This window comes from Schistocerca piceifrons, chromosome 8 (genome assembly GCF_021461385.2).
Source record: "Schistocerca piceifrons isolate TAMUIC-IGC-003096 chromosome 8, iqSchPice1.1, whole genome shotgun sequence".
NCBI lineage: Eukaryota > Metazoa > Arthropoda > Insecta > Orthoptera > Acrididae > Schistocerca > Schistocerca piceifrons.
This window is the reverse complement of record NC_060145.1, coordinates 152667228-152681662: the sequence shown is the minus strand read 5'-3', so window position 1 is coordinate 152681662 and position 14435 is coordinate 152667228. Positions and strand designations below refer to the sequence as shown.

The 14435-nt window shown below is 46.5% G+C and overlaps 1 protein-coding gene across 1 annotated transcript in view; it reads left to right on the top strand.

The window, feature by feature from the left end:
- Positions 1-10073: 10073 nt before the first annotated feature.
- Positions 10074-14435, top strand: part of LOC124712147 (UDP-glycosyltransferase UGT4-like) — a 46225-nt gene continuing 41863 nt past the window's right edge. Inside the window, exon 1 of the mRNA XM_047242444.1 lies at positions 10074-10115. Within this exon, the coding sequence (XP_047098400.1) occupies positions 10092-10115 (24 nt within the window). The 5' untranslated portion in view covers positions 10074-10091. The remainder of the gene's footprint in view (positions 10116-14435) is intronic.

The window sequence follows — 14435 nt, the reverse complement described above, 5'->3', positions numbered from 1 at the left end:
CACACAGCTTGGGAGATTAGCAAGAGAACATCGCCCGTGAAATCCAAGCAGTGACAATAGAGGTTCTGGCAGCAACATTCGATCATTTGCAACGTCGTTTGCAAGTCGAGGGTGGTCACTTGCAGCACCTTTTGTGATTCGCCGTTATTTCCAGTTGCACGAGGTATGACAGTTCATTTATTTTCATTTTCTGATTTTCATGCAAGGTCTTTAAGCATAAATTAAGCAAATGTTCGTTTGTGGGGTCTCTTTCGAGTGGGACGACCTGTATCTAGACACAAGCAAATAAACATTATATAGCAGCTCCTGGGACTGGCTTTCTGTAGAACAACAAGATTCTCAACAAATTGTCTGCTGAAACTTCCTGGCAGATTAAAACTGTGCGACGGACTGTGACTCAAACCCAGGCCATTTACCGTTAGCAGGCAAGTTTTACTTCCGCCAGTAATTCATCTACCACCTTCCAATCAGCGCACTCTACGCTGAAGAGCGAAAATTCATGCTAGAAATCCTCTTCAGCAGCGCTGGGTAAATATACTACTGGCCATTAAAATTGCTACACCACGAAGATAACGTGCTACAGACGCGAAATTTAACCGCCAGGAAGAAGATGCTGTGATATGCAAATGATTAGCTTTTCAGAGCATTCACACAAGGTTGGCGCCGGTGGCGACACCTACAACGTGCTGACATGAGGAAAGTTTCCAACCGATTTCTCATACACAAACAGCAGTTGACCGGCGTTGCCTGGTGAAACGTTGTTGCGATGCCTCGTGTAAGGAGGAGAAATGCGTACCATAGCGTTTCCGTCTTTGATGTAGGTCGGATTGTAGCCTATCGCGATTGCGATTTATCCTGTCACGACATTGCTGCTCGCGTTGGTCGAGATCCAATGATTGTTAGCAGAATATGGAAATGGTGGGTTCAGGAGAGTAATACGGAACGCCGTGCTGGATCCCAACGGCCTCGTATCACTAGCAGTCGAGACGACAGGCATCTTATCCGCATGGCTGTAACGGATCGTGCAACCACGTCTCGATCCCTGTGTCAACAGATGGGGACGTTTGCAAGACAACAACCATCTGCGTGATTCGACGACGTTTGCAGCAGCATGGACTATCGGCTCGGAGACCATGGATGCTGTTACCCTTGAGGCTGCATCACAGACAGGAGCGCCTGCGATAGTGTACTCAACGACGAACCTGGTTCAAATGGTTCGAATGGCTCTGAGCACTATGGGACTCAACTTCTGAGGTCATTAGTCCCCTAGAACTTAGAACTAGTTAAACCTAACTAACCTAAGGACAGCACACATATCCATGCCCGAGGCAGGATTCGAACCTGCGACCATAGCGGCCTCGTGGTTCCAGACTGCAGCGCCTAAAACCGCACGGCCACTTCGGCCGGCGACGAACCTGGGTGCACGATTGCAAAACGTCATTTTTTCGGATGAATCCAGGCTCTGTTTACAGCATCATGATGGTCGCATCCGTGTTTGGCGACATCGCGGTGAACGCACATTGAAAGCGTGTATTCGTCATCGCCATACTGGCGTATCACCCGGCATGATGGTATGGGATGCCATTGGTTACACGTCTCAGTCACTTCTTGTTCGCATTGACGGCACTTTGAACAGTGGACGTTACATTTCAGATGTGTTACGACCCGTGGCTCTATCCGTCATTCGATCACTGCGAAACCCTATATTTCAGTAGGATAATGCACGACCGCATGTTGTAGGTCCTGTACGGGTCTTTCTGGATACAGAAAATGTTCGACTGCCGCCCTGGCCAGAACATTCTCCAGATCTCCCACCAATTGAAAACGTCTGGTCAATGGAGGCCGAGCAACTGGCTCGTCACAATACGCCAGTCACTACTCTTGATGAACTGTGGTATCGTGTTGAAGCTGCATGGGCAGCTGTACCTGTACACGCCATCCAAGCTCTGTTTGACTCAATGCCCAGGGGTATCAAGGCCGTTATTACGGCCAGAGGTAGTTGTTCTGGGTACTGATTTCTCAGGATCCATGCACCCAAATTGCGTGAAAATGTAATCACATGTCAGTTCTAGTATAATACATTTGTCGAATGAATACTCGTTTATCATCTTCATTTCTCCTTGGTGTGGCAATTTTAATGGCCAGTAGTGTAGTTTCTCGACCTCGGGTGCTCGCAGATGCCCCTAGGCCTGCCCGGGGCTCTCCCCCCCCCCCTCCCCCCGCCACTACAAAGTCAGCCAGCAGTACCTCAACCATCTACTCGCTTAGTCACGCTCGTCACCGCACCGCGCGGCAAGGCCAATGAGAAAGACAGGCCGCGCTGCGTACGTCACACGGAGGATGTTACGTGACCGGCAGCGTCCTCGCATCTTGTCACTTCAGAACAGATGACGCCTCTGTCTAAAATGCGTCCGTGAAAGTTTTATATTAATTAAAGGTGTGCAGGGTACATATATACTGGATTTCAGAATACTGGTAAACTTCGATCCAAGATATACTTCAGAAACCTAGCAATCAAGAACACAGTTCTAGGCATAAGTATCTAATAAGCTGAAAAACATCAGGTCTGGAATGACATAAAACATATGTATCCCAATTAAAAGAGATTATTCAATTTGTTAGCTTACTAACCAAGCACAGTTTTCATCTAGATGTATGCGGTTTTAGACGGCTTAAACGATAGCCAGTTTCACGATAAGCTCCAGGACAGACTGTTTCGCATTTAGGTTGGGTGCCATCACATTCCATCAGTAGTCATCACCCCGTTACACCAGTATGATTCTATATACGAGGGTTAGAACTTAAGTAGTGGCAACTACACTCCTGGAAATGGAAAAAAGAACACATTGACACAGGTGTGTCAGACCCACCATACTTGCTCCGGACACTGCGAGAGGGCTGTACAAGCAATGATCACACGCACGGCACAGCGGACACACCAGGAACCGCGGTGTTGGCCGTCGAATGGCGCTAGCTGCGCAGCATTTGTGCACCGCCGCCGTCAGTGTCAGCCAGTTTGCCGTGGCATACGGAGCTCCATCGCAGTCTTTAACACTGGTAGCATGCCGCGACAGCGTGGACGTGAACCGTATGTGCAGTTGACAGACTTTGAGCAAGGGCGTATAGTGGGCATGCGGGAGGCCGGGTGGACGTACCGCCGAATTGCTCAACACGTGGGGCGTGAGGTCTCCACGTATATCGATGTTGTCGCCAGTGGTCGGCGGAAGGTGCACGTGCCCGTCGACCTGGGACCGGATCGCAGCGACGCACGGATGCACGCCAAGACCGTAGGATCCTACGCAGTGCCGTAGGGGACCGCACCGCCATTTCCCAGCAAATTAGGGACACTGTTGCTCCTGGGGTATCGGCGAGGACCTTTCGCAACCGTCTCCATGAAGCTGGGCTACGGTCCCGCACACCGTTAGGCCGTCTTCCGCTCACGCCCCAACATCGTGCAGCCCGCCTCCAGTGGTGTCGCGACAGGCGTGAATGGAGGGACGAATGGAGACGTGTCGTCTTCAGCGATGAGAGTCGCTTCTGCCTTGGTGCCAATGATGGTCGTATGCGTGTTTGGCGCCGTGCAGGTGAGCGCCACAATCAGGACTGCATACGACCGAGGCACACAGGGCCAACACCCGGCATCATGGTGTGGGGAGCGATCTCCTACGCTGGCCGTACACTACTGGTGATCGTCGAGGGGACACTGAATAGTGCACGGTACATCCAAACCGTCATCGAACCCATCGTTCTACCATTCCTAGACCGGCAAGGGAACTTGCTGTTCCAACAGAACAATGCACGTCCGCATGTATCCCGTGCCACCCAACGTGCTCTAGAAGGTGTAAGTCAACTACCCTGGCCAGCAAGATCTCCCCATTGAGCATGTTTGGGACTGGATGAAGCGTCGTCTCACGCGGTCTGCACGTCCAGCACGAACGCTGGTCCAACTGAGGCGCCAGGTGGAAATGGCATGGCAAGCCGTTCCACAGGACTACATCCAGCATCTCTACGATCGTCTCCATGGGAGAATAGCAGCCTGCATTGCTGCGAAAGGTGGATATATACTGTACTAGTGCCGACATTGTGCATGCTCTGTTGCCTGTGTCTATGTGCCTGTGGCTCTGTCAGTGTGATCATGTGATGTATCTGACCCCAGGAATGTGTCAATAAAGTTTCCCCTTCCTGGGACAATGAATTCACGGTGTTCTTATTTCAATTTCCGGGAGTGTATTTATTCACAACCGATACGAAAGAGTTACATGTTTGCAACTGTTACTGTCCTTCAAAGTAGTCACCAGCATTGTGTAGAACCCGTTGTCCGCAATGTGGAAGGCGTAGTATATCGTTAGGAGAGCCTGATCTGTTGATATGTTATGGATTTAAGTGCTACCCCAGATTGAGACAGAAACACGTTTTATTGTGCGCCTGGAGGTGAAGTGTATGCATGAGAAAATTGAGAAAGATGCTATAAGTATATAAAATGTGGCGTTATATCACCTTAATAAAATCTTCGCACACCGTAATTTCGCATACAGAATATACACTGAAGAGCCAGAGAAACTGGTACACCTGCCTAATATCGTGTAGAGCCCCCACGAACACGCATAAATGCCACAACATGACGTGGCATGGACTCGACTAATGTCTGATTTTGTACTGGGGGGAACTGACACCATAAATCCTGCAGGGCTGTCCATCAGTCCGCAAGAGTACAAGAGGGTGGAGATATCTTCTGAACAGCACGTTGCAACGCATCCCAGATACGCTCAATGGCGTTCATGTCTCGGGAGTCTGGTGGCCAGCAGAACGGTTTAAACCCAGAAGAGTGTTCCTGGAGCCCACTCTGTAGGAATTCTGGACGTTGGTGTGTCGCATTGCCCTGCTGGAATTGCCCAAGCCCGTCGAAATGCACAATGAACATGAAAGGATGCAGGTGCTCAGACAGGATGCGTACGTACGTGTGACCTGTCAAAGTCGCATCCTGACACATCAGGTATCTCATATCCCTCCAACTGCACACGCCCCACACCATTACAGAGCCTGCACCAGCTTGAACAGTCCACTGCTGACATGCAGGGTCCATGGATTCATGAGGTTGTCTTCATACCCGTACACGTGCATCCACTCGATACAATCTGAAACGAGACTTGTCCCACCAGACAACATGTTTCTAGTCTTCGACAGTCCAGTGTCGCTGTTGATGGGTTCAGGCTAGGCTTAAAGCTTTGCATCGTGCAGTCATCAAGGGCACGCAAGTGAGCCTCCGCCTGCGAAAGCCCATATCGATGATGTTTCGTTGAATGGCTCACATGCTGACAGTTGTTGATGGTCCAGTATTGAAACCTGCAGCAATTAACGGAAGGTGTACATTTCTGCCATGTTGAACGATTCCGCTCAGTCGTCATTGGTCCCGTTCCTGTAGGATCTTTTCCCGGCCGCCGCAATGTCGGAGATCTGATGTTTTACCGGATTCCTGATATTCACGGTACACTCGTGAAATGGTCGTAGGGGGAAAATTCCCACTTCACCGCTACGTAGGAGATGCTGTGTCCTATCGCTCGTGAGCCGACTCCAAGACCACGTTCAAAGTCACTTAAATCTCGATAACCTGTCACTGTAGCATCAATAACTGATCTAACAACTGCGCCAGAGAATTGTCTTCTACAGGCGTTGTCAACCGTAGCACTGTATTCTGCCTGTTTACCTATCTTTGTATTGGAATGCGCTTGCCTATACCAGTTTGTTTGGCGCTTCAGTCTAGATGTAAATGGTAAAATATGCCTCACACTGTGATATCAGTTGTTACTGGAACCTATTCATGTCTGTGCCTCCTACCCATAACGCATGAACGATTACTCACTTCTGCGAGGAAAATCTGGTGGATTTACTTGATTGAGCTGCACAAAACTTCAGTCTAAATCGAAAATAACTTTTCTGCGATGAAACACGATGACGATTATGTACTAGATAAATTTCCATCGAATTCCGGCAAACATTAGTCACCGCTACCAGGGAAGAGTGGAGGCAAATTGCGCCGTCAGTGAACCTGGCTTCCTTACTGCCGAAAATATGTAAGACCAAGAAAGAGCAGTTACTTACTTTCCATTACGTGGGTCGTCTAAAGTAATAGGAAAATGACTCTATACTTTAGGTGACGTTGTTTAAATCAAAAAATCATTTGCAATATCGAATTCGCCTCCCACGCATGTGGATGGTCGGGAAGGAGTAGTTAGCTATTCGCTCTCCGCTGTTCTCCCTGAGGCAGTCTACCTGAGAGGCGTGCTGCTTCTCTTTGTAGTTGTGCGTTGTAGAAGATCGTTTTCTATTTTGCATATACTCTGTTAACACATTCATTGGCAGGGAAGATTTCTCCATAAATCAAGCGCCAACAAAACGTATAACACTCACGTGCGAAATAACCTTTGAACTGTAACATCCACCTCGTGACTAGATCGATAAAGCACGCAATGATAACGGACGCGGCTCGCCGATATAAACTTATGGAGGTGTTATCCCTCTACAGTATTGCGCCAAGTGCGACCGCTGACGTGTGCGATACCTCGCGTCTGCAAGGTGAGATACAACTGAATATGTGAATCTGTGACACTCTGTGTGGCGATAAATTTTGGTAGTTTGGAAAAACCACCTTATACTGACACTATGTAGGTCTTTTTAATCACCCAGACATTTTTCTATGTGTCATCTTCTGTGGGTCACATTTTATTTCTGAAAAATTACATAGTTAGTGAAAGAGAGTTATTGTAGATGGGTTTTCACACACTTTTCTTCGTTTTTGACTGTATGTCATATTTTCCATCCTACTGTGTGTCTGTGATGGATATTTCTTGCTACTGCCATTAAGTTCAATATTTCAGCGCTATTGTTTGTAAAATTTCGTTCACAACGTTACTTCACATATATTTTCCAGAAAACGTGACAAAACACGATTTGAGCAGACACTTCTGTCTCCATACTCACGAGTATCTCTTTCTACTGCTACCGAAATCACTGGCATACACACGAGTATGGGGACAGAAGTGTCTGCTCAAGTAATGTTTTATCACGTTTTGTGGAAAACACGTGTAAGTTGTGATCGACATTTTTGTAAATAACAGTGTGGAATCAGTGTACTCAATAGGAGTAGAAAGAGATATCCACCAGAGACACGCAACAGAACAGAAAATATAACATGCTGTCAAAAACGACAAAAAGGGTACAAAAACGCATCTACAGCAATGCAGTTTCACTAGCAACGTAATTTTCATGAATAAATATTGATCTACAAAAGATGACGCTTGGGTGTTGAAACATGTCCAAGTGAATAAAAAGAAATATGCAGCGTGGTCCATTGATCGTGACCGGGCCAAATATCTCACGAAATAAGCATCAACCACAAAAACTACAAAGAACGAAACTTGTCTTGCTTGAAGGGGGAAACCAGGTGGCGCTATGGTTGGCCCGCTAGATGGCTCTGCCATAGGTCAGACGTATATCAACTGCGTTTTTTTAATTAGGAACCCCCATTTTTATACATATTCGTGTAGTACGTAAAGAAATATGAATGTTTTAGTTCCACTTTTTTCGCTTTGTGATAGATGGCGCTGTAATAGTCACAAACGTATAAGTACGTGGTATCACGTAACATTCGGCCAGTGCAGACGGTATTTGCCTCGTGATACATTACCCGTGTTAAAATGGACCGTTTACCAATTGCTGAAAATGTCGATATCGTGTTGATGTATGGATGTTGTGATCAAAATGCCCAACGGGCGTGTGCTATGTATGCTGCTCGTTATCCTGGACGATATCATCCAAGTGTCCGGACAGTTCGTCGGATAGTTACGTTAAATAAGGAATCAGGAAGTGTTCAGCCACATGTGAAACGTCAACCACGACCTGCAACAAATGATGATGCCCAAGTAGGTGTTTTAGCTGCTGTCGCGGCTAATCCCTACACCAGTTGCAGCCAAATTGCGTGAGAATCGGGAATCTCAAAAACGTCGGTGTCGAGAATGTTACATCAACATCGATTGCACCCATACCATATTTCTGTGCACCAGCAATTGCATGGCGACGACTTTGAACGTCGTGTACAGTTCTGCCACTGGGCACAAGAGAAATTACGGGACGATGATAGATTTTTTGCAAGCGTTATATTTAGCGACGAAGCGTCATTCACCAACAGCGGTAAAGTAAACCGGCATAATATGCACTATTGGGCAACAGAAAATCCACGATGGCTGCGACAAGTGGAACATCAACGACATTGGCGGGTTAATGTATGGTGCGGCCATTATGGGTGGAAGGATAATTGGCCACCATTTTATCGATGGCAGTCTAAATGGTGCATCGTATGCTGATTTCCTACGTAATGTTCTACCGATGTTACTACAAGATGTTTCACTGCATGACATAATAGCGATATACTTCGAACATGATGGATGTCCAGCACACAGCTCGCGTGCGGTTGAAGCGGTATTGAATAGCATATTTCATGACAGGTGGATTGGTCGTCGAAGCACCATACCATGTCCCGCACGTTCTCCGGACCTGACGTCCCCGGATTTCTTTCTGTGGGGAAGGTTGAAGAATATTTGCTATCATGATCCACCGACAACGCCTGACAACATGCGTCAGCGCATTGTCAGTGCATGTGCGAACATTACGGAAGGCGAACTACTCGCTGTTGAGAGGACTGTCGTTACGCGTATTGCCAAATGCATTGAGGTTGACGGACATCATTTTGAGCATTTATTGCATTAATGTGGTATTTACAGGTAATCACGCTGTGAAAGCATGCGTTCTCAGAAATGATAAGTTCACAAAGGTACATGTATCAAATTGGAACAACCGAAATAAAATGTTCAAACGTACCTACGGTCGGTATTTTAATTTAAAAAACCTACATCTTACCAACTAGCTGTTCGTCTAAAATGGTGAGCCATATGTTTGTGACTATTACAGCGCCATCTATCACAAAGAAAAAAAAGTGGTCCAACTAAAACATTCATGTTTCTTTACGAACTACACGAATACGTAATAAAAAATGGAGTTCCTATTTAAAAAACGCAGTTGATATCCGTTTCACCTATGGCAGCGCATGTAGCGGGACAATCATAGCACCATCTGGTTTCCCCCTTCAAGCTTGACAAGTTTTGTTCTTTTTAGTTTTTTCGTTAGACGCTTACTTCGGGAGATATTTGGCCCGGTCACGATCAATGGGCCACTCTGTATAGTGTTTCCATAAGGTAGCTTTCCAAAACGACCCACATTTTGAAAAAATATGTAAGTAGCCCATTTTCAGCACGTAAACGTTCACTAGAGCGCCATCGATGTACATAAGAGATCTTCGTACATCCATGTAGGAGATTCGGTAGTCTGAAGCATCAGCAGAGATTATTTCTGTTCCTCGGGTACCTTATTTGTGGTTTAGTCGCCCACAGTGCGTGCTACATAATTTTATTGCTGGTGACCGGCTCTGATTTTACAAGGATTTATTAGTTTTGAATCTGAGGAGACCAGTGTCACGAAATGAAATACTAGGAGTTCTGTCCTCATGAAATCTGATGCCTCGTTTCGGTGTTTTATTAGAAATAGTATTGTACAATTGCTTCATGCAGTGCATTACAATCTGCTCGCTTGTTCGAGATGACCAGCGCCAGCTAACATTCGACGCACAGCTTATTTGGATTCCAGGAGACTTAATAATCTGAAATCATCAACAGTTGGCCGGCACGAAGAGCAGAGGTTCTGTGCACTCTCGCTTGCGTTATATTCCACACCTGAGAAGAAGCAGCGAAAATCTGCTACGCCATTCAGCCGCACCATTCTTCGCTTTTGCTTTGTCGTCAGTTTGAAGTTAGCCACCTGCGTTCACAAGCGTCGAAGAAATGGAAGAGGAAGAAAAAATATATTGCAGTATATTGCACTCTTATGTCTACACTACGTGAAACTTGTCCGGTTACAGTCAGGTGTGAGTCAGTGCCGTCCCCCCCCCCCCCCACCACCACCCACCCGTCCTTCCCCCCTGACGTAGTGGCGCTCTCCAGGGCCCAGGCAGTGTGTGGCGAGCGCTGGAGGTTGACGGACGGATGGGGGATATGCGGTGTGTTAAGGTACGATATACGCCGAAAGTTCGTCTATACCCGTATGGCTGAAACATGTCAGTGGCTATACTGGGATGCGATGTTGCAATAGCTGGTTGGTTCGAATGGCTTTGAGCACTATGGGACTTAACTTCTGAGGTCATCAGTCCCCTACAACTTAAAACTACTTAAATCTAACTAACCTAAGGACATAATACACATCCATACCCGAGGCAGGATTCGAACCTGCTACCGTAGCGGTCGCGCGGTTCCAGACTGCAGCGCCTAGAACCGCTCGCCCACTCTGGCCGGCCGGCTGTTGCAATAGCCGCCGCCACACACGCCCACTGTTGACAGTCCCGAAGTTTGTTTTCTAAACGTCGGCTACTATGCACGTGTCGCATGATAACGCATACGTAAGTACAGCAAAGAACTCCTTTCTAACAATGGAGAGAACAACTACGGACAAAAAGCGTTTGATTTTATATGAAACCTGGAAGTAAACGACACACGAAGTTAATAATAATGTTGCTGAAAAGCCGTTTCCAATTGTTGCCGTAATAGCTGCATAGGAAACGTCGTGTAATAATGTAGACGTAAGCGTACCAAAGAACATGCTATCCATAGTCGTAGCACGAAATAAAAAAAAGGTTGCATAGCTTACTCGTTTGCGAACAGAAAGAATTAGTTCTGTATACATTTACACTCATCATTTTACGTGTCAGTCGCGTAATTGCATCCAGTTCTCTTCCAATACCGTTGCAATCGGCGCCAAAACCATCGTTCCCGTCATCATTATCACCAGAAAATCATGAACTGTTTATTCGCATTTATAATTCCGTCTACAGTCTGTGCTTGTCTAACCTGAATAACCTGTATAGGCCACAATTAATCTGCCTTATCTTTCCGTTGGCTGTTGACTGCTTCTGTTCGCAGTACCATTTGTCCAGTATTTATCAAATTATTCTCCAGCGTTGATCCAGGTTTCATATAACCATATAATTGAAAGTATATCGTTTCATATAATTTTGTGTAAAAAAATACCACGAGTCGCAACGACATGAGCTATTTGGAGCAATAGTTTTCGTCCGTCTAAGTTTTTGAAGCTAAGACCCATACTTTTTAACCTCATTTTAAGTAACGTTTGTTCCCTGAGAAACACATTCTTTTAAAGAAATTGTCAGCTTCGCTATTGTGCGGTATTCTTTCCCGCTATAATATCTATAAATGTGAAAACAAACTGCATCGCTTTGGAAAGAATCAAGATCTGTTACAGGGCGAGGTGTTAGTCTACACGGTTTACTTCAGTATCTTGCATGTCTTGAAGCACAGTATCTTGCCAGCCTTGAAGTAGCACCCCTTTTCTTCTTAACATCTGACTTGAGTCCTAGAGTTTTCGAGCTACGTTCTAAAACTTTACCAGCAGGAATCGACGTATTCCACTGAGCAGAAACAAAAGATAATTTTTCTTGCTCATAAAATTCACGCGTCCTTTGTTGCTATTCCAAAACCTGACACTCCACGATGTAAAGGATTGGACGCCGGAACCGGCTTTTGTTGCTGTGCTGTAATTAGTTCAGTAGCGCAGCGCCTCGCGTTCCTCGTTTGTTTGTCAGTCATACTGTCAAATTAAGCCGCTTGTGGGAGTTTCAGCGGCCCGGTTATATGCACTGTGCGAGAAAGGTAGTGTAGAATGAAACGGAGTGCTCCTCTAATAACGTATCTGTAATTTTGGAATATATACGAGGGGCGTTCAGAAAGTAAGCTCCGATCGGTCGCGAAATGGAAACGACTATGAAAATCCGATAAAGCTTTGCACAGATGTGTTGGGTAGTGTCTCTAGTATAACCCCAGTTAGCATCACGTCGCTCTTCTCATTTCTGAGCTCGCAGTGAGTGCGTAAAGATGTCTAGAAAATAGTGTCTGCCGCCAAGTACGAGGGCCTGGTGAGAAATTTCGCCTGAAGCTATGCAGCTAACATTACATAACTGTCGTGCTGTTTCTTCTTCAAGACAATTCTCAGCCGCATTCTGCAGGGGCAATGAAGATGCTCCTGCATCGTTTTCAAATGGAAATGTTAGATTACCCACAATACAGTCCGCAATTGTCTCCCCCTGAGTTTCATCTCTGGTCATATGAACCGCTGTCTTTGAAGACAACATTTTGACACAGACAACGAGGTGTAGGCCAGCGTGGAGAACTGGCGGAAAGCACTGGCGGCTGCCTTCTATGATGAGGCTATTGAAAAGTTGGTACAACGCTATGACAAAAGTCTAAGTCAGAACGACGACTACGTAGAGAAGTAGCTGAAAGGTGTAGCTAATTGTTAGAAGTAAAACATTTCTGATGTTCACTGTGGTTTCAATTTGGCAATCAATCGGAGCTTACTTTCTGAACAGGCCTCGTACATTGCCGAAAACAAATGCAACACCTTCGAGGACTGTGTTCAGCAGGACCAGGGTCTGACATGTGCTCACTGAGGGGATCAGGTGGTGCTCAGTAGGTTTGTCTGTGCGCTCTCGGTTTTTACTCTTCAGGCAGTAACTGTGTTGAGTTCAGAGGTGATTAGTGTTACCAATATTCATCCCAGGACACAACCAACGGGTGAGTATTCCTCTAGAACAGTTTCAGCTATCTGAATAGATTCGCATTGTGGGCCTGCAAGAAGTTGGATGGATATATCGACAGATTGCTGCCCATGGAGGCAAAATATATGGATTGCTTCTCTTTGGTTTCAACAATGGCCAGTAGAACGTTCTCACACCTGTAGAGCAGTCTCTCGGAAACCGCATAATGTCGACGCACGTAAGTATCGACGCACTGTGCGAGCAACGGTGACCGCCCGAAAATCAACCAGGGACGAAATCCTAGCACAAAGGAAATAATTGGGAAACGTCTGCTTGCAGCAGGATTAATATCACTTGCGCTTCTTACCGGGCAACAGCCGACACCACGACACCGCCGAACATGGCTACTCTGGGCTGCTAAAAGAATTTACTGGAGAGTGGGTGGTGCTCCGTGGTCTTCAGCGATGACTGTTGGTTCTGTCTGCACGCAACTGATGAATGTATACCTATGTGACGTAGACCTGGTGAGCTGTCTGTTCCAGAGTGCATTCCCTCACGACACAAAGGTCCAACCAGGGTTTCATGGTGTAGATGGCCAATATTTAGGACTCGCTCTCACATGTGGTGTTTTTGCCGGGCCAAGTAAACAGTGCCTGCAAGATCGTGCAGACTGTTATCCCCGTGTTACTGCCGTTTCTTCGAGGGAAGTTGACGTGCTTTTTCAGCAGGACAATGCACGTCCGTATGCGGCTGCTGCATAGCAACGTGCTTTTCATTGTGTGCAACAAATGCCTTGGTCAAAAATGGTTCAAATGGCTCTGAGCACTATGGGACTTAACTTCTGAGGTCATCAGTCCCCTAGAACTTAGAACTACTTAAACCTAACTAACATAAGGACATCACACACATCCATGCCCGAGGCAGGATTTGAACCTGCGAACGTAGCAGTCGCGCGGTCCCGGACTGCAGCGCCTAGAACCGCTCGGCCACCGCAGCTGCCTTGGTCAGCAACAGTATCAAATCTCTCACCAATTTAACGTGTATTGGACGTGATGAAACGGGAATTTACTCCTTCGCCATTCGCAATCTGGACAGTCTATCGCAGGATTCAATTTGGCACCTTTAAGATCGTTTACATGCTAGAGTACGCGCCTGCGTTGCCACCAGTGGGGGTACACTGGGCTATGGCCGCGACTGACTGGGCACCCTTTACGGTGACCTGTGAGTTTTATGTGGTCTATATTTGTTATGGTATAGTCCTTCAATCACGAACTATTATGGCCGCGACTGTCTGGGCACCCTTTACGGTGACCTGTGTGTTTTACGTGGTCTGTATTTGTTATGGTATAGTCCTTCAATCACGAACTATCTGCCACCTTAATTGACAATGGAATGACCTTGTCCCTGAGGGTGTTGCATATCCGCCCCCTTCTCCTGGCTGGATACAAATCTTTTGAACTCCGGACAGTGTCGATCTTCTATCCTTTCTTATACGGGGACGACCGAAATTCTTAAAGTGAGAGGTAAATGACAGGTTAGTTAAAGTTGTGTTTTTATGGACAACACTGTGCGGCTGATCCCGGTGTAGGTTCGAGTCCTCCCTCGGGCATGGGTGTGTGTGTTTGTCCTTAGGATAATTTAGGTTAAGTAGTGTGTAAGCTTAGGGAGTAGTGTGTAAGCTTAGGGACTGATGACCTTAGCAGTTAAGTCCCATAAGATTTCACACACATCTGAACATTTTTTAAGTGGACAGCGAAAGAAAAATTGCAGTTGAGCAAACTGA